The sequence below is a fragment of the Ornithorhynchus anatinus genome, chromosome 2 (assembly GCF_004115215.2).
Source record: "Ornithorhynchus anatinus isolate Pmale09 chromosome 2, mOrnAna1.pri.v4, whole genome shotgun sequence".
Taxonomy (NCBI): Eukaryota; Metazoa; Chordata; class Mammalia; order Monotremata; family Ornithorhynchidae; genus Ornithorhynchus; species Ornithorhynchus anatinus.
In genome coordinates this window covers 83,202,177-83,223,056 of record NC_041729.1, presented here as the reverse complement: position 1 = coordinate 83,223,056, position 20,880 = coordinate 83,202,177, and the positions used below count along the sequence as shown (strand labels likewise).

The following is a 20,880-nucleotide window of genomic DNA, read 5'->3' as shown; positions in this document are numbered from 1 at the left end:
AATAGGAGATATTTAGGTTAGGTAGTAGTGAAGCAGGGTGGCCTAGTGGAAAGGGTACAGGCCTGGGAGTCAGAGTCCATGGGTTCTAATCCTGGCTCTGTCAGTTGTCTGCTGTGTGTCCTTAGGTACGTCACTTACCTTCTCTGTGCCTCAGTTACCTCATCTGTAAAAAGGAGATCAAATCTTCCTCTGATTTAGACTGTGAGGCCCATGAGGTCCAAAATGACTGCTTCCGACATGATTATCTTGGGTTTTTCTTTTGTTTGTTTGGGGTTTTTTTGTATTTTTGGCTTTTTTAATGGTATTTGTTAAGCATTTACTATATGCCAAGCACTGTTCCAAGCCCTGGGGTAGGTACAAGTTAATTAAGCTGGACACAGTCCCTATCCCTCATGGGGCTCACAGTCTTAATCCCCATTTTACAGATGAGGTAACTGAGGCACAGTGAAGTTAAGTGGCTTGCCTGAGGTCACACAACAAACAAGAGGTGGAGCTGGGATCAGAATCCAGGTCCTACTGACTCCCAGGTCCATGCTCTATCCACTAGGCCTTGCTGCTTCTCATCTCTATATTCCCTAGCACATAGAACAGTGCTTGACACATAGTAAGTGCTTAATGAATGCCATATTTTTTTCAGTTAGGCCTTCTGAATCATGAAAGCACCTTCCACTACCCGTTTCTAAAATAATTTCCCCATTTGGTACAAGCCCCCCCTCACCCATTGTGCAACAAGGGCTATTATTGCCTCACAAATTGTCAAAGTGCATATTAGTAGAAAGAGAAATACTGAGACATATTGAGTGTGCCTATTACAGAATACTCTGAAACAAAGGTTCCTGTTGTGAGGCTTGTCTTCTAATGGGGTGGAGAGAGAGGCGGGCAGGGACAGCAGTACACCACAGAAAATGGATCTGTCAATTTATAGATGTTTTACAGTAACTGGGGAAGGTGCCCAAGAATGAGGCTGAGGAGAGGGACCATGTGGGTTTCACACGACTAGGATTCAAGAACTCGGTTTGCATGCCAACCCTTCTTCTGCATCGCTCTGGGACCCTGTGATAGGCTTGATTTCCATTCCCTCATTTGTAAAACCGAGATGATTGTGAAGGATGACTGTGTTGTAACTGTTTATGAATGTTTATTAACGAAGCTTATCAATGCCTGGAATTTTTTTAGAAGGAGCTGATTAACAAATCCCTGCAGATTGAAACTGAAATTTCTCTCTCTCAAAACATTTATACTTATGTGCGTGTGTGCTGTGAAATGTGGTGCCATTTGCTAGAAACGTTTCACCCTCTTGAGACTCTCCTGGTTATCTGTTTTCGATTACACATGGAGTTTCAAGAAGTCTCCTGTTCTACTCCTAATCAACTTGGAAGCCACCAAGCTCAGGCCTGAAGCTGTCAGATGTGAGTGGTTGCAGATGTCAGTGCCCGGATGGCAGCAATTCAAGAAGATAGATCAAGGCTTAGTCACTAAAAAATACATGCCAGTACATCTCAGCTCCATAGCATCATTGCGCCCCATAAGGAAAACGTGTCATGACAGTAAATCAATAACCTCTTGGAGACAATCCGTTTCTGAAATTTTCTTGATTAATTATGCCAGTGCACGTTTGGCAACATTACTTTGCTCTAGCATTAACCTAATGCTTTTTGCAAGAAGCTGGGTTGTAACTGGTTCTCATAAGTCAAATTTGACAGTTCAAATCAGGCTTTAAAGGTTCAGGTTATAGATTTTATAATGTCACCATGTCAAACATAATTGCCTTTATTGCTGCTTGTAGACTTTTGCCGATCAATCAAAGTAACATTTATTTTATCGTAAGCAACTGCAAATTAAAACCATCTCAAATCACTGCATTTGGCGAAAAGCTAGGAGTCATCTTTGGACTAAAGAGGTTGGCCCTGTAGATATACACAGTGGAGGAAGTGTGATAAAAGTGTTGAGTTCAGTAATAAAATAATAATGTATTACCTTAAACAGTCCTGCTGGTTGTTCAGTGGAAAGATCGCTGATCTGAGTTTCTGGTTACATAGGTTCTAGTCCCACCTCAGTGGGCTGAGGCCACACCATCAACAGTGAAGGTTTCCGAGTGAAGACTTAGCTGGGGCATTTGGCAAAGTGGACAGGCCCTGGGGGAATCCTGAAAAAAAGCTGGTTAATGTGGGCCACCAAGTCTCCCCCTCTAGACTGTAAGGTCGTTGTGGGCCGGGAATGTGTATGTTGTATTGTTATATGATACTCTCCCAAGCACTTAGTACGGCGCTCTGCACAGGGTAAGTGCTCAGTAAATATAATTGACTGACTGACTGCTCCCACGGCAACCGTCTTCTGTGTTACAGACCATTGGCATTAGTAGTAGTAGTAAAATAATAATAATAATAATGTTGGTATTTATTAAGTACTTACTACATGCAAAGCACTGTTCTGAACAGTGGGGCAGATACAAGGTGATGATTAAGTCAGGTACAGTCCCTGTCCCACATTGAACTCAGAGTCTAAGGAGGGAGAGCTGGTATTGGATTCCCATTTTACAGATAAGGAAACTGAGGCCCAGAGATGTTAAGTGCTGCTGCTGGGATTGAACTCCAGATCCTGTCACTCCCAGGGCCATGTTCTTTCCACTTGGTTACTTTGGCCATAAATGAGTCTCCACATAAATAAAACTTTTACATGTTGCACTGTTGCCTGCTGGCTCTGTCAGTGCACTCTGTGCCCAGGGGGAACATGACTGGGTGAGTCCATCAAGTATTTACTTGATTTCAAAGAGGAAAAACTGATATATTTTATGCAAATGTAGCATGACTGCATTTGTTATAATGCAGATTATTATATGTATTATTTGCCCCACCCTCAAACCCACAGCACTTATGTATATATCTTTCAATTATTTATTATAAATTATTTATATTAATGTCTTTCTCCCACTCTAGACTATAAACTCATTATGGGCAGGGAACATGTGTGCTAAGTCTGTTGTACTCTCCTAAGTGCTAGTACAGTGCTCTGTACACAGTTAAGTACTCAATAAATACAATTGATAGATTATAAATGCATAAGTATCTATACACACACTCTCTCTCTCTCTCTCTCTCTCTTCTTCCCTTTGGTTTATAAGGCATCATTTCACCTGGTTCCATGTAATACCAAAGGGAAAAAGCAGGCAAGCTTGCTCACTCTCCCTTGAGAATTGTCAGTTTCACAGTGGAATCCCTATACACGAATATGTTTTGATTGTTCCATCTGTGCACACATTCCAATGAAATCTGTAAAATAAGCTTCCCAGCTCAGTACCATGTCCAGAAGCAAAATTTTGGAAAGCTAAGAACAAATGGTCCTAGGCTTTTATAGTTGTAGTTGTTCATTTAGGATAGAAATCTATAGCAACTCTCACTGTTCACCAACCTATTATCAGATAAGTGAGAAAGTAAAGACCCCAGAAAGAAATATCCCTTGAGATGTAGTTTAAATCATAGAGTTGAAATTTCTATGGATGGTGACCAACCTCCCCTCCTAAACCAAGCGCCCCGCTCTTAACCTCCCTTGGGAAATCCTTGATCTGAGCCCTCTGCCACTTGCAGTGCCTGTTTCACACCCAGTTTTGGTTCTCCAGATCAATCAATCATATTTATTGAGCGCTTACTATGTGTAGAGCACTATACTAAGCGCTTGGGAGAGTATGACATAATAGAGTTGATAGACATGTCCCATGCCTGTAACAAGCTTTTAGTCTAGAGGGGGATACAGACATTTATATAAATAAATAAATTACAGATATGTACATAAGTACTGCAAGACTGACAGAGGGGTAAAAAAAAGGGTGAAAATCCACATGCAAGGCCACGCAGAAGGGAGTGGGAGAAGGGGAAATGAGGGCTTAGTCAAGGAAGACCTCTTGGAGATGTGAGTCTTTGAAGGTGGGGAAAGTGAAAAGGGAAAGCATTCCAGGCCAGAGGCAGGATCTGAGCAAGAGGTCAGTGGTGAGATTGTGGAGATTGAGGTATATGGAGTAGGTTGGCATTAGAGGAGCAAAGTGTGTGGGCTGAGTTGTAATAGGAAATCGGGGAGATAAGATAGGAAGAGACAAGATGATGTAGTGCTTTAAACTTACAGTAAGGACTTTCTGTTTGATTCAGACGTGAGTGGACAAACAACTGGAGGTTCTAGGGGAGTGGAGAAACATGTACTGAACATTATGGTAGAAAAATGATTGGGGCAACAGAGTGAATGAAGTATGGATTGGGAATAGGGAGAGACATGAGGCAGGAAGGTCAGCAAGGAGCCTGATGCAGTAATCGAGGCAGGATAGGGTAAGTGCTTCGATTAACGTGGTAACAGTTTGAATGGAGAGGAAAGGGTGGATTTTAGCTATGTTGTGAAGGTTGAACCGGCAGAATTTAGTGACAAATTGAATATGTAGGTTGAATGAGAGAGGTGAATCGAAGATAACATGAGAGAGGCAAGTTGCCAAGGATCGGCCTTGTGAGACGGGGGATGATGGTGCTGTCTGTAGTGACAGGAAAGTCAGGGCAGGAGACAGAGTTTGGATAGGAAGATAAGAAGTTCTGTTTTGTATATGTTAAATTTGAGGTGTCAGCAGGACATCCAAGTAGAGATGTCTTGAAGGTAAGAGGAAATGCAAGTCTAAAGAGAGGAGAGAGATCAAGTCTGGAAATGTTGATTTGAGAATCATTTACCTAGAGATGTTGATAGACATCATAGAAGTGAATGAGTTCTCCAAGGGAGTGAGTATAGATGCAGAATAGAAGGGAACCCAGAACTGAACCTTTGAGGGATACTCACGGTTAGGGGGTGGGAGGCAGAGGAGTAGCCCAGAAAAGAGACTGAGAATGAGTGATCAGAGAGACAGGAGAACCAGGAGAGGGCAGTGTCAAGTGAAGCAGAAGTTGGTTAAAGTTTCCAGGAGAAGAAGGTGGTCATCAGTCTCAAAAGCAGCCAAGAGGTCAAGGAGGATTAAGATGGAGTAGATGCAGTCGGATTTGGCAAGAAGGAGATCATTTAGGATCTTTGAGACGGCAGTTTCTGTGGCGAGAAGGGGGCAGAAGCCAGATTGGAGGGTGTGAAGGAGAGAGTTGGAGGAGAACAGGAGACGTTTGCTTTGGATCTTTTGACAGAAGATTGGAGTGGATTCAGACCACCTATCTGCAGCCCAAAAGATCTCACCTTTTTCTTCTCTCTTTATGCTTTTGTATTCCTTTTGTCTCCAACATCCCCAGGACCTCAGCTGTTTACTTCTCCCCCTATCTGAGTAAGTCTACCTATCTTCATGAGCAGCCATCCTGGGGAAAGGTAACTAAGAAACCCCCAAGAGAACAAACTGTTGTTGTTCTGTGTTCCAGAGAGGTTCTGCCTCCTTTTGTCTGTAAGGACACTCATTTGTGAATTAACGATTATCCCAATCTAAAATCCTAAGGATTGTTAGACTTCTTCCTACCTGCCTCCCCATCTGAAACATTTTGATGTCCTCTGTCCAGGGCCAGATGAGCCTCTACCTCTAATTTTTTACCTGACCCCACCCCAAATCTGCCCCCTTGCTTAGAATGGAAAGCTGCCCTGAATGATATTGTGGAAATGAATCCAATTTAGGCATAGCTGAATAAATCCAGAAAATTTGGCTCTGTTCCATGGCTACCAGCAGCTGTCTTCGCAAAGATGGAAAGGTTATAGGAGCAGTGCAGCCCCTAAAGGCCAGGTGGCCATTTCCTTCACACCAGCTCCACAGCCCCAGCTGGGTGGGTGGGTGACCTTTAATAATAATAATAATAATAATGATATACATTAATCACTTACTAAGTGGCAAGCACTCTTGTAAGCACTGGGGTAGCTACAAGGTAATCAGGTTGGGCACAGTCCCTGTCCCACATGGGGGCTCACCATCTTAATCCCTATTTTACAGATGAGATAACTAAGGCACAGAGAAGTGAAGTGACTTGCTCAAGGTCACACAGCAGACAAGTGGCAGAGCCAGGATTAGAACCCGCATCCTCTGACTCCCAAGCCCTTGCTCTTGCCACTAATCCATGCTGCTTTCTCCGACAAAAGGAGGTATCTGCTTTGATGTTGCTATCCTTCTTACAGGCCAGGTATCTCCCAAGCGTTGAGGGTCAGAGGAGAAAGTGGAGGGGTGTGGGTTGCGGTAGAATGTTGGGGATAGAGACAAGAACAGGAATAAGAGGAAAGTTAATTTTAGATAAATTTGTGGGTAGCAGGCCCAGATAAGGCTGCCCAAGAGGAAAGTTAGGAATATTGTTTGGAAATCCATGCATGAAGAGCCACAAAATGGTAATCCCACCCTAAGAGGAGCGTTTATCAGGCTGCTTCTCCAAGAATCCTTTAATGCCAATGTTCGAGGCAGGATGCACCATTGGTCTGAACCAGTAATGCTATTTCTTAGATTTTTATGAAAATAGATCCAAACTTTGATATCTGTTAATCTAGACTATAAACTCCCTTCTAGACTATGAGCCCCTTGTGATTACTAATTCAATCAATACTGTACTCTCCAAGTGCTTAGTACAGAGCTCTGCACACATTAAATGCTCAATAAATATTACTGATTGATAGCAGTAATTATGGAATTTGTTAAGCACTTACTACGTGCCAAGCCCAGTGCTAAACGCTAGGGTAAATGCAAAATGATCGGATCAGATAGAGTCTCTATGCTACGTGAGACTCACCATCTAACATAGGGCTCACCACATCTAGACTGTAAGTTTGTGGTGGGCAGGGAACATGTCTACCAACCCTGTATGCTAGTCTCCCATGCATTTAGTACAGTGCACTGCAAACAGTAAGAGGTCAATAACTGCCGTTTATTAATTGATTGATTGGTTGATTAAGGGAGGGAGGACAGGTATTTAATCCCCATTTTATAGATGAGGAAATCGAGGCACAAAAGAATTAAGGGACTTGCCCAGGGTTCAGACAGCAGGCAAGTGGCGGAGCTGAGATTAGAATCCAGTGATATTCTCTGTTGGTTTTTAGTGAAAATGATTTTATCTTTGGTAGGGTTTTGATGAAACTGCCAATAGATCTTTAAAAGAAAAATCCTCAGCAAAATGCAAAGCACAACACTATCCTCAACCTCATGTTGAAATCTCAGAAAATTTACATGAACAGAGTTGGTCATCCCCAGCATGTTTGCAAAGTAGAAAATGAGTCAGGAGACAGTCTAGGCTAAGTGCAGTTTCTCCTGAAGAGGGTCAGTTAGTGTTAGCAACAGTGGGTGGGTGTGGGTTGGGAGGAGTGAAAGAGGAAAGCTTGCCCTCTTGTTCCTCTCCCTGTGTTTACTTCATGGAGAGACAAAGAACTTCAGTCTTCACGGCTGTCAATCTAGCACTCTGCTTAAGCCTTTAAAAAAAATAACTGCCATCATGACAGTGGGGAATTGTTCTAACAACCCCTGCACAAAACACCTCAAGCAAAGTACTTAGAAAGAAGCCACACAGAAAGACTGACTTCCCATCCTGCTCTCCTAATTCTACGTGATCCCTCCTCAGACACCAAACTAGAACCATTGAAAGCCAAAATGTGGGTGTGGGGAAATCATCAGATCTGAACCTGATTTAGGTTTCTGACAGCTTCCATCCCAATATCTAACACTCTGGCTGTGGTTAACTGAGAAGCAGTGTGGCCTAGTGGAAAGAGCACGGACCTGGGAGTCAGAGGAACTAATTCTGGCACTGCCACTTGTCTGCTGTGTGACCTCGGACAAGTCAGTTAACTTCTCTGTGCCTTAGTTATCTCATCTGTAAAAATGGGGATTAAGATTGTGGGACATGGACTGTGTTCAACCTGGTTGTCTAGTATCTACCCCAGTGCTTTGTACAGTGCCTAGCACATAGTAAACTCCATAAACACACAGTAAAAAATACCATTAAAAATAACTGCAACTACTCCTATGTAGAGCTGATTTAAATTGCAGATTTTGCTTTCAATTAATATTCTGAAACACCATACATTGCATGAGTAACAGAAGCTGTTTGGGTTTCTTTTTAATCAAGACATTTTTGTTTGTTTTGAGAGTTAACCAACCAATGGTGAACCCCAGCAAATTGACATATAATGTCCTATTCTCCCCACAGCACCCAAAGTCTAGAATGTTTCTTCAGTCTTTTTCACTTAGACATTTTACAAATTCACGGAGAGACCCTCAGCCAGCTTCTTCACTGATGAATGATCTCTAACCAGTTCATTCATTCATTCAGACGTGTTTACTGAGCACTTACTGTGTGCAGAGCACTGTACTAAGCGCTTGGAAAGTACAATTCAGCAATGAAGAGAGACAGTCCCTGCCCACTAGGGGCTTGAAGGCCTGCCCTTCAAAGTCTAGTCAATCAATCAATCAATAGTATTTATTGAGTACTTATGTGCAGAGCACTATTCCAAGCATGTGGGAGAGTACGGTACAACAGAATTAGCAGACACATTCCCTGCCCATAATGAACTTACAGTCTAGAGAGCCACCTAACAGAAAACTTTCACAAAGGCTCTTATGCCTGCCAATTCCCTCACAGTGTATCAGCGAGTTGGATCATGTGATGGCACAGAGAATTTTCAGATAGAATATTTGAATAGGATACAGTGCATGAGGAGAAAGGGAGATTTATTTTGTCCTTGTCATCACATACTTTATTATATCCCTACAGTGAGTAGCATAATTTACTAGGTACTGGAATGTAAGATGAGTGTAGTCCTTACTCTTGAGAAGTCCACAATTTAATCGGGAAGACAAGTGAACGCATATTTACAAATATGAACTAAGTAGAATAATGTGAACCCAGATATAAATGATGAATAAAAGAAAGCAATTAAATAGAAATAAATCCATTCAATCATATTTATTGATTGCTTACTGTGTGCAGAGCACGGTACTAAGCACTTGGAAAGTACAATTCAGCAACGGAGACAATCCCTACCCAACAACGGCCTCACAGTCTAGAAGGGGAAACAGACAACAAAACAAAACAAGTACCCAGGAATCATTACCATCAAAATAGATAAATAGAACCATAGATAAAGCATATCATTAATAAAATAAATACAGCAAGAAATATGTAGAAATATATACAAGTGCTGTGGGAGGGGAAGGGGGTAGAGCCAAGGGAGGCTGAAGGGGCAATGGGGAGGGGAGAAGGAGCAGAGGGAAAGGAAATAGGCACAGGACTGCTAAGGTAGTTAATAGGATGACATCACTTGGAAACAGTGGATAAATCTGGACATGCCACTTGATGGAGATGAATTTATAGGTAGGAACAAATTAATTAAATATGAAATAAATATGCACAGGATGATTAAGGCAGTTAATAGGATGATTTGACTTGTAAGGAATGGGTAAATCTGAACATGCCACTTGATGGAGATGACTTTATAGGTAGGAACAAATTAAATATGAAATAAATATGCACAGGATGATTAAGGCAGTTAAAAGAGTGATATGACTTGTAAGGAATGGGTAAATCTGGACATGCCACTTGATGGAGATGACTTTGCAGGTAGGAAGGGATAAGGTTTAGCTGATTTGAGTGGGAGGAAGGTCCATGCAGGTGGAAAGCCATGGGCAATAGGAAGAAAATGGGAGAGTTGTGAGGGAGGACCAGTTTTGAACTTTAGATATTTGATATGAGGTTCCTAGTTCATTGACTTTATTCTTGAGAAGATGCCCCATTATTATTATCAAAGAGTATTCTAATTTAAGTTGTTGATTGGGCAGCCCCATAGCACTTATGGACATTTATTTTACTGTCTCTCTTCCTCTCCAGACTGTAAACTCCTTGTGGTCAGCAAATGTGTCTACTAACTCCCAAATGCTTAGTACAGCAGTGCTCTGCACACATTAAACACTCAATAAATACCACTCATTGATGATTGATTGTGCATAGGACTTTGCACCTTATAAAAACTCCAACCCCTTCCCTTCTTCCCTACCTAACAGCCATCTTCAACCATTCACTCTCCAATGGCTCTTCCCCATTGCCTTCAAACATGTCCATGTCTCCCCCATCCTAAAAAAACCCTCCTTTTACCCCACAGCTCCCTCCAGTTATCACCCCATCTCCCTCCTACCATTCCTCTCCAAACTCATTCATTCATTCATTCATTCACTCAATCGTATTTATTGAGCACTTACTGTGTGCAGAGCACTGTACTAAGCTCTTGGAAAGAATAATTTGGCAACAGAGACAATCCCCATCCAACAGTGGACTCAAAGTGTAGAAGGGGGAAGACAGACAACAGAACAAAACAAGTACACAGGCATCAATAGCATCAAAATAGATAAATACGATTATAGATATATACCCATCATTGATGAAATAAATAGAATAATAAATATGTGCAAATATACCCAAGTGCTGTGGGACGGGGGGATAGAGCAGAGGGAGGGAGTACGGGCAATGGGGAGGGGAGGAGGAGCAGAGGAAAAGGGGGGGCTCAGTCTGGGAAGGCCTCCTAGAGGAGGTGAGCTCTCAGAAGGGCTTTGAAGGGGGGAAGAGAGTTAGTCAGATGTGAGGAGGCAGGGCTTTCCAGGCCAGAGATAGGACGTGGGCCAGAGGTTGACGGCGGGACAGGTGAGAACCAGGCACCGTGAGGAGGTTAGTGGGAGAGGAGCGGAGCATGCGGGCTGGGCTGTAGAAGGAGAGAAAGGAGGTGAGGTTGGAGGGGGCAAGGTGATGGAGAGCTTTGAAGCCAATAGTGAGGAGGTTTTGCTTCATACGAAGGTTGATAGGAAAGCACTGGAGATTTTTGAGGAGGGGAGTGACATGCCCAGAGCATTTCTGTAGAAACTCCTTGAGTGAGTCATCTACACCCACTTTCTCAAATTCCTCTCCTCCAATTCTCTCTTGGATCGCCTCCAAACTGGCTTCTGTCCCCTTCACTCCACTGAAACCTCCCTCTCAAAGGTCACCAATGATCTCCTTCTTGCCAACGGCTTCTACTCCATCCTAATCCTCCTCAACCTCTCAGCTGCCTTTAACACTATGGATCACCACCTTCTCTTGGAAACATTATCCAACCTTGGCTTCACTGATTCTGTCCTCTCCTGGTTCAGCGTGGCTCAGTGGAAATAGCCCGGGCTTGGGAGTCAGAGGTCATGGGTTCTAATCCCAGTTCTGCCACTTGTCAGCTGTGTGACCTTGGGCAAGCCACTTCACTTCTCTGTTAACTCATCTGTAAAATGGGGATGAAGATTGTGAGCTCCATGTGGGACAACCAGATCACCTTGTACCCTCCCCAGGGCTTAGAACAGTGCTTTGTATACTATAGTATAGTATAGTATGTAACTATAGTAAGTATAGCACTTAACAAAGTAAGCTGCTTGAGAAGCAGCGTGGCTCAATGGAAAGAGCCCAGGTTTGCGAGTCAAAGGTCATGGGTTCTAATCCTGACTCTGCCACTTGTCAGCTATGTTATTTTGTTTTTACGAGATGCTCTTCCCCTTGACTCTACTTATTGCCATTGTTCTTGTCTGTCTGCCTCCCCCGATTAGACTGTAAGCCCATCAAACGGCAGGGACTGTCTCTATCTGTTGCCGACTTGTTCATTCCAAGCGCTTAGTACAGTGCTCTGCACATAGTAAGCACTCAATAAATACTATTGAATGAATTTTGGGCCAGTCACTTCACTTCTCTGGGCCTCAGTTACCTCATCTGTAAAATAGGGATTGAGTCTGTGAGCCCCACGTGGGACAGAGACTGTGTCCAACCCTATCTGCTTGTATCTACTCCAGCGCTTAGTACAGTGCCTGCCACATAGTTAAGCGCTTAACAAATACCATAATAATAATAATAATAACAAATGCCATCATTCTTCATTCTTCTTCCTCTTATCTCTCTGGCTGATCAATCTCAGGCTCCTTCGTGGGCTCCTCCTCTGCCTCCCACCTTCTAACTGTGGGGGTCCTTCGAGGTTCAGTTCTCAGTCCCCTTGTATTCTCCATTACACTCATTCCCTTGGTGAACTCATTCGCTCCCACAGCTTCAACTACCATCTCTATGCAGATGATACCCAAATCTACATCTCCTTCCATGATCTCTCTCCCTCTCTCCAGGTTCGCTCGCCTCCAGCCTTCAAGACATCTCTACATGGGTATCCTCTCGTCACCTCAAACATAACATGTCCAAAATAGAGCTCTTTATCTTCTCACCCAAATCCCATCCTCTTCTGGATTTTCCCATCACTGCAGACGGCACCACCATCCTTCCTGTCTCACAAGCCCATAACCTTGGCATTATCCTTGATTCCTCTCTCTCATTCAACCTATGTATTCAATCCATCACCAAACCCTTTCGGGCCCACCTTCACAGCATTGCTAAAACCCACTCTTGCCTCTCCATCCAAACTGCTACCACATTAATAATAATAATAATGATGATGGCATTTGTTAAGTGCCAAGCATTGTTCTAAGCACTGGGGTAGATAGAGGGTAACCAGGTTGTCCCACATGGGGCTCATACTTTTAATCCCCATTTTACAGATGAGGTAATTGAGGCACAGAGGAAATGAAGTGACTTGCCTAAGGTCACACAGCAAACTGGCAGAGGTGGGACTAGAACCCACATCCTCTGACTCCTAAACCCGTGCTCTTTTCACTAAGTCACGCTGCTTCTACAGTCACTCATCCTATCCCACTTAGATTACTGAGAAGCAGCGTGGCTCAGTGGAAAGAGCATGGGCTTTGGAGTCAGGACTCATGAGTTCAAATCCCAGCTCTGCCACTTGTTGGCTGTGTGACTGTGGGCAAGTCACTTAACTTCTCTGTGCCTCAGTTCCCTCATCTGTAAAATGGGGATTAAGATTGTGAGCCCCACGTGGGACAACCTGATTCCCCTATATCTACCCCAGCGCTTAGAACAGTGCTCGGCACATAGTAAGCGCTTAACAAATACCAACATTATTATTATTATTATTACTGCATCAGCCTCCTTGCTGACTTCCCAACCTCTTGCCTCTCCCCATTCCAGTCCACACTTCACTCTGCTGCCCAGATCCCCCCTCCTCAAAAATCTCCAGTGGTTGCCTATCCACCTCCATATTAAACAAAAACTCCTCACCACTGGCTTTAAAGCACTAAATCACCTTGTCCCCACTTACCTCACCTCGCTTGTCTCCTTCTACAACCCAGCCTGCACACTTCGCTCCCCTGGTGCTTACTTTCTCACTGTGCCTCAATCTCACCTGTCTCACTGCTGACCCCTGGCCCATGTCCCACGTCTGGAATGCCTTCCCTCCTCAAATCTGCCAGACAACTACTCTCCCCATCTTCAAAGCCTTACTGAAGGCATATCTCCTCCAAGATGCCTTCCCAGACTAAGCCTTACCTTTCCTCATCTCCCAATCCCTTCTGCGTCACCCTGACTTGCTCCCTTTGCTCTTCCCCCCCTCCCAGTCCCACAGCACTTACGCGTGTATCTGTAATTTCATTTATTTGCATTGTTGCCTATTTTTTCGTATTGATGTCTGTCTCCCCCCACCAGACCGTGAGCTCATTGTGGACAGGGATTGTCATTCTTTATTGTTATGTCCTATTTTCTCAAGTGCTTAGCACAGTGCTCTAAACACAGTGAGCGCTTATATCAAACTGGCTTCTTGTAAAAGGGACTATTTGCCATATCTTGCCACTGGAAATTACTTTAGGCCATTTTTAACTATCTGTGCAATTGTACCTATTTGGAGAAGTTAAAATAAGAGTAATCTGATGTGGCTAAGGAGAAAAAAACTCAGTTAAATCAAGATTTCAATGGATATGTTAATAGGTCTTTGAAATTCTAGTAAGTGCCTCAGAGATCACACTCAAGTAATATGATTTCCTTGGAAGCTAATTATACAATTGAAAAGCAAAAACAATCCCCAAAAACTCTGAGAAGCCCTGAAAAGATGAAGCAATAGAAAGCTCCCCTAAGTGCTGTATTATTCACCTGACATTCTCTGAATGCCAGGCGTTCATTACTAATGTATTGAGAATTGAAACAGCTATCCAGAGTTGTATACGGTTCCTCTTCAAACAGACATTTTCCACAGTTCTATTATTTCCAATCCAAATAATTCACTTTTTTGTATTAAAATAGACTTTCCAAAGCTTTGCTGTTTGGGCTTTATCAAATCTGTTTTTCCCAACAAGGTGTATATCTCCCACTTGTTTCCATCCTGTTATAATCCCAACTGATGTTTGAAGAACTTCACTGAGTAAATATAAAACTTTGAATTCCTCCCTGGGGTGGGCACACATGAAATTAAAACAAGAACAAAGGTCCTTTTCTGGCTTTTCAACAAGTTCGATTGAGAACTAACACTGGTGATGGTGGTTTGGCGGGGTTGGGCGGACAGTGCTCAGAACAGGATTTATTTATCCATTCAGTCGTATTTGTTGAGTGCTTACTGTGTGCAGAGCACTGTATGCAGAGCACTGTACTAAGTGCTTGGGAGAGTACGATGTAACCTTCCTGTCAATGAAACCCTAGCTGGAGTTAGCTTCTAGGGCAGATGTAGGTCCAAGAGTTATTTCCTGCATCTTTGAGATGTCACAGAATCACATGTTTAATTCCCAAATCTCAGTTTTCAGAAATATGCCCTCTGCTAAGTCTAAAGACTAGACCTAGATAGGATTCTTGAATGTATTCTAAGCCTCATTTTCCCACCTAAACTAATGGAGTAATAGGGTGCAGTCTTTGGTAAAATAAAATTCAGGGAGTTCTGTAACATGAGGGCTGTCTTCTTGAAGAATCTTGTGTTATGGGATAATCAGGTTTAGAAACCTGATTCAGTGGGAATCAGTAGGTTAAAGCGTAGATGATTTGAAGATACTCTGAGGCTGTCCTTTTCCAATACAGATTGATAAGGTATGCCTGCCACTAGTTGAATACTTTGCACTCTTGCCATTTGTTGCTATTTACTATATTAAATACTGCAGAAATCCAAAAGTACTGTTTGGCACAGTGCAGGAAAGGTCAGGCAGAAACTGAGAAGTTTCAGCAGAATCATACAATCATATCTTGACCTAGGTCCTGCACACCATTTCTTCCTGAGGCAAATCTGCTTACACCAATTAATTAATAATATTTCTTGAGTGCTTCCTGTATGAAGAGCATTGTATTAAGCATTTGGGAGAGTACAACACAGCAGTACCCGTCCCCTGTTCACAAGCAGCTTACAGCCAATTAATGGACCTTGTCATGTGAGAACTGACTCATCTGTGAAAAGAATGCCCTCTAATTCTTCCACTGTGTTATAATTCAAACTATCTGGTGAAAACACATTATAACAAAACTGGATGTACAGTTAAAGCTTTGGCCTCTAGTACCTTAATATCCAGAATTTCTAGAAGCCAGCATGTCTGAGAGTCCCATTACATGAGCAGACTCAGAGGACTGATACCTTTCCATATTAAACGAAAACTCCAGACCGTCCACTTTAAGGCACTCATTATAATCGATGATATTTATTGAATGCTTACTGTGTTCAGGGCGTTGTACTAAGAGCGTGAAAGACACATTCCCTGCCCATGCAGTCAACTCTCTCACCCTAAATGTCCTCACTCTTTTCCCACTATACCCCAGCTCACAGGATTCCCTCTTGGCAAACCAAACTTCTCACTGTTCTTTCTTCTCACCACTCAGTCAACCTCTTGCTCACACCATCCTTTCTGCCTAGAACTCCTCTAGGCTGTAAACTCATCCTCTGGACTGTAAATTCTACCTCTAGACTATAAGCTCATTGTGGGCAAGGTATATGTCTGTTATATTGTTATATTGCACTCTCCCAAGTGCTTAAAACAGTGCTCTGCACATAGTAAGTACTCAATAAATACAACTGACTGACTGACCATAAGCTTGTTTGTTGTGTTCAGTACCAACTCTGTTATATTGTACTTTCCCAAGTGCTAAGTACAGTGGTCTGAGTACATGAAAAGCAGCTTGGCTTAGTGGAAAGACCCCGGGCTTGGGAGTCAGAGGTTGTGGGTTCTAATTCTGGCTCTGCCACTAGTCAGCTGTGTGACTTTGGGCAAGTCACTTAACTTCTCTGTGCCTCAGTCACCTCATCTGTAGAATGGGGATTCAGACTGTGAGCCCCACATGGGACAACCTGATTACCTTGAATCTACCCCAGTTAGAATAGTGCTTGGCAAATGGTAAGTGCAAATACCATCATCACATAATAAATGCTCAATAAATCCAATTTACTGACTGATTGATCTGGCTGACCACAGATCGCCCCATCTTTAAAGCCCTACTGAAATCACATATCCTCCAGGAGACCTTTCCAGATAAATGTCCCACCACCCACCCTACAGAGAAGCAGCGTGGCACAGTGGAAGGAGCACGGGCTTTGGAGTCAGGGCTCATGAGTTCGAATCCCAGCTCTGCCACTTGTCAGCTGTGTGACTGTGGGCAAGTCACTTAACTTCTCTGGGCCTCAGTTCCCTCATCTGTAAAATGGGGATTAAGACTGTGAGCCCCACGTGGGACAACCTGATTCCCCTGTGTTTACCCCAGCGCTTAGAACAGTGCTCTGCACATAGTAAGCGCTTAACAAATACCAACATTATTATTATTATTATTACAACTGCCACTTCTGCATTTCTGTGTTACATACACATACAGGTACTCAGAAACCCTCACTGTAGCAATTATGATTTATTCCTTTACATTTATGTATTTATTTTAGTGCCTGTCTTCCTCGCTAGCTATGAGCTCCTTGAGAGTTGGGGTGGTACATATGAGTTGGGGTCATATGTACCAATTCTATTGTATCTCTTGGGTACTTAATAATGTGCTATACACAAAATATGTGCTCAATAAATATTAATCAATCAATCAATGGTATTTATTGAGCACTTACTGTGTGTAGAGCAGTATATTAAGCATTTGGAGGAGTATAGTAGAGTTGGTGGACAAGATCTCTGCCTCAGAGAGTGTAAAAGCAGCATGGCTTAGTGGATAGAGCACAGGCCTGTGAGTCAGAAGGACCTGCTTCTAATCCCCGTTTCACCACATGTCTGCTGTGTGACCTTGAGCAAGTCATTTAACTTCTTTGGGCGTCAGTTACTTCATATGTAAAATGGGGATTAAGAGTGTGAACCCCATGTAGGACAACCTGATTAACTTGTGTTACCCAAGCACTTAGAACAGTGCTTGGCACATAGAAAGTGTTTAACAAGCTTTTTAATTATAATTATTAATAATAATAATAAAACCTAGAAGGGGAAGCAGATAGTGATTGATTGAAATTAAATATTGAGTGCTTGAGTCTTCCCTGAAGAGTACAGTGATCTTCTTGGAGGGGCACATAAAATTTTTCTAATTTGATTAGTAAACAGCTTCAACCCACTGGTAAGTCTGTGAGTTCCTTCTAGGAGGTCTATTCCTGAAGCTTCAATATATGTGCCCTGGTGGCTGGCTTGATCTTGCAATTAGGAAACAGCACCTTTCCTCTGCAAGAATGTCGCCCTAACTGATCAGTAAATACTTGGCCTATGCTATCAATCAATCTGGCTGGCTGAGATATCTGCATATTTGACTAACAAACAACAATAAAGCTTTTACTGAATATGCCCTACTTGCCCTCAATAGTAAACCCTAAAGCAAATGAAACAGTGGTGTCGACTGGTACAATAGCTTAACTCTATTCAACCTCTTTAGAGAGAACCATTCAGGACCAAATAGCTTCCAAATAACAGTTTCTTACTAGAAATGTCTTCCACTTGGTCTCCCCCTGAAGAACAAGCAACCATTGAAATGCAATGAGAATTATTTTGCAGCACCTGATTTTGTATCTTTTTTTTCTTTTTTAGCATACAACAGTTTTGCCTTTTATATTGATCGAGATGAGGACATCACATCATCAGTATCCCAGCAGGAGCTCTGGTCTGGCTGCAGTATGCACCTTTGCTGTTGGCTATATATTATGGTAAGGACTCTGCATGCTGTGTTTTCAGATTGTATTAAGTTATGCATTGCTAAATTTGGGCACATATTTCATTATGGTTATAATCACTAACAGATTTACACTGCGAGCCTCATTTGGTCCAAGACCTGGGCTTTGTCTAGTTTCCCCAGATGCTTATATTTTTAGAAAGTGCATGCCAAACCTCACACAACAGGAATTTGTTGAACAATCCCATGTAAGCAGTGATCTTTCCAAAGCTACATTTTTTAACCTTTTTTCAAACTAAATGTTTTTCTTGGACACCAGTTTTATTGCTTAGGGTTTTTTGTTTGATTCTTTTTTGTTTGTTTGTTTTTTCTTGTTCTGCGAAATGAAATGGAGAGCAGGCAAATGATTGCTTGCAATATGATTTTATGCCCACCTGGAAAAATTTTAAAACATAGTATTTCATTGATTTTTTTTCTCTAAAATCAGAATGATCAAGCCAACAAGCAACACTCCCTTCCAGTACAAATAGAGTCAATCCCCCTAAAATGTGGACAATACATCCCCAACCATCCTCATGTTAGGAAATGTTGCGACTTGATACTCATGCCATGCGGGCATGTTCACAATCTTTTCTAGAGCCATCACTGATTTGATTGATGTGTGTTGCCAGAAGAGTGCTCATTTATTCTACCATTATATTTGAGGAGATAGAGGTTATTAATTCAATGAATTTTCTGCAAGATTATGTTTAAGGTAATCTCACCCTCCTACTTGTTTATCACGTCTGTAGTTTGGAGCAATATGCTGAGGTCACTGGCCAAAAATGGGTCCCACACAGTCGATAGGGGTTCCTTTCGATCCATATCTCTCCACTCCTTAAAAACCTCCAGTGATTGCCCTACTTCCTCCATGACAAACAGAAACTCCTTACCATCGGCTTTAAGGCACTCAACCAGATATCCCACATTACCTCACTGATCTCCTTCCACAACCCAGTCCAAATGCTCAACTGCTCTTATGCCAAACTATTCGCCATTCAATCAATTGGCTAATGATATTTATTGAGAGCTTACTGTGTGCAGAGCACCGTACTAAGTGCATGGGAGAGTACAATAGAACAGACTTGGTAGACATGTTCCCTGCCCAGAAGGAGCTTTCAGAATAAAGGAGGAGGTCCTCTCTGTACCTCAGTCTCATCTATCCTGCCATTCACCTTTTGTCCACGATCTCCCTCAGGCCTGGAACTCCCTGCCTCTTCATATCTGACAGCCTCTCCTCTCCTTCAAAATTCTCCTAAAATCACATCTTCCCCAAGAGGACTTCCCTGGCTAAGCTCTGACTTCCCTGGCTAAGCTTTCATTTCCCCTATCTGCCCTCTCTTCTGCATCACCACTGACTAAATTTTCCTTTAACACTTTGATACTCACCCCAGGCCTTCAGCACTTACATACATATCCTTATACTCTTGTCTTGTCTTATGCTGACACATCTTAGTGACACATCTCTCCCAGAACACCCCGCTTTCCATCTGCAGTCGTTCTGGTAGGGTATCCATAGAGTTTTCTTGGTAAAATTATGGAAGTGGTTTACCATTGCCTTGTTCCATGCAGTAAACTCGAGTTTCAGCCCTCAACTCTCTCCCAAGCTGGTGTTGCCCAGAACAGGTGGGTTTTGACTTTTAGCAGATTGCTTTCCACTCACTAGCCACTGCCCAAGCTAGGAATGGAAATGCCTCTGCTTGACTCTCCCTCCATAGCAGAGACTGGTAGAGTACTGGAAACAGTAGAGTGGCTTAGTGGAAAGAACACGGACTTGGGAATCAGAGGTCATGGGTTCTAATCCCAGCTCCGCCACTTGTCAGCTGTGTGACTTTGGGCAAGTCACTTAACTTCTCTGTGCCTCAGTTACCTCATCTGTAGAATGGGGATTAAAACTGTGAATCCCACGTGGGACAAGCTGATTACCTTGCTTCAACCCCAGTACTTAAAACAGTGCTTGGCACACAGTAAGTGCTTAACAAATATCATCATTATTATTATTATTTTATATTATAATAATAACTCTCCAGCTGTGATCCTGAGGGGAACTTATACTCTACTGTGTCCCTAATATGTGATTTGTTTTAATGTTGTCTTCTCCTGTAGACCATAAGCTCCTAGTGAGCAAGGATCATGTACCAAATTAAGTGTACTATATTTTCCCAAGTGCTTAGTACAGGTCTCTGAACATAGTAAGTGATCAATAAAGACTCTTGATTGATTGATTGATAAAAATACTTTTGCATGCACTGTGTTGTCTACTTAGTCATTGCACTCCTCTTTCCAGCAGGTAAGTAACTAGCAGGGACAAAGTGCAAGTGGCGCTATGCAATTCAGTGTCACTAGCGTCAGTTCTTCTGCTCAGGTTTTTGGTCCTGAAGTTTTAGGATTAAGGCTTACAGTCAGTTGAAGAGAGACTTCCATCATCATGATTCTTGGGATAAGAAAGCTCCTGCTGAATGAGCCTCCTACTGTTTTCTGCTCCTTTGGGAGCTGCTGGGTAAAGTGAGACTTCACAGTCCTTCCTTGGGATTTACAGAAGAGATGCAAATCTTCCCAGAGCCCATCAGTCTCCGGTCTATCTTAGGTCCAAGAGGGGACACTGGGATGCATTGTATGGGTTCTCTTGACTCTGGAAATGACCTGGAAAGGTCTCCCTGATGGAATACTTCTGCTGCCCGAGGAAGACAGGATGAAATGCTGGCCTAAAAGAGATCACATAACACCAGAATGCCAAGCCAAGCCGGAGGGAAATTCATTATCCAGAAGGCCATGAAGTCAAGCAGTAGGATGGAGTAATTTTATAACCCAAAAAACAAACCATATGTTTTTGTGCTTTCTATGAGAAAGGTAATCAGATCTCCTGCTTCATCACTTCTGCTCAAGCTTCATTGCTGAAACAAAACAAATTCCTTTATCTTTCCATTTTCTCCTTCATAGGCTTTGC

At 42.7% G+C, this 20,880-nt stretch overlaps 1 protein-coding gene across 2 annotated transcripts in view; it reads left to right on the top strand.

Moving 5' to 3' along the window:
- The window catches only part of AIG1 (androgen induced 1), a 280,335-nt gene that overhangs the window by 218,651 nt on the left and 40,804 nt on the right, over positions 1 to 20,880 (top strand). For both annotated transcript variants that reach the window (XM_029053693.1, XM_029053700.1), the window contains exon 4: positions 17,813 to 17,928. In XM_029053693.1, coding sequence (XP_028909526.1) covers positions 17,813 to 17,928 — 116 coding nt within the window. The remainder of the gene's footprint in view (positions 1 to 17,812; positions 17,929 to 20,880) is intronic.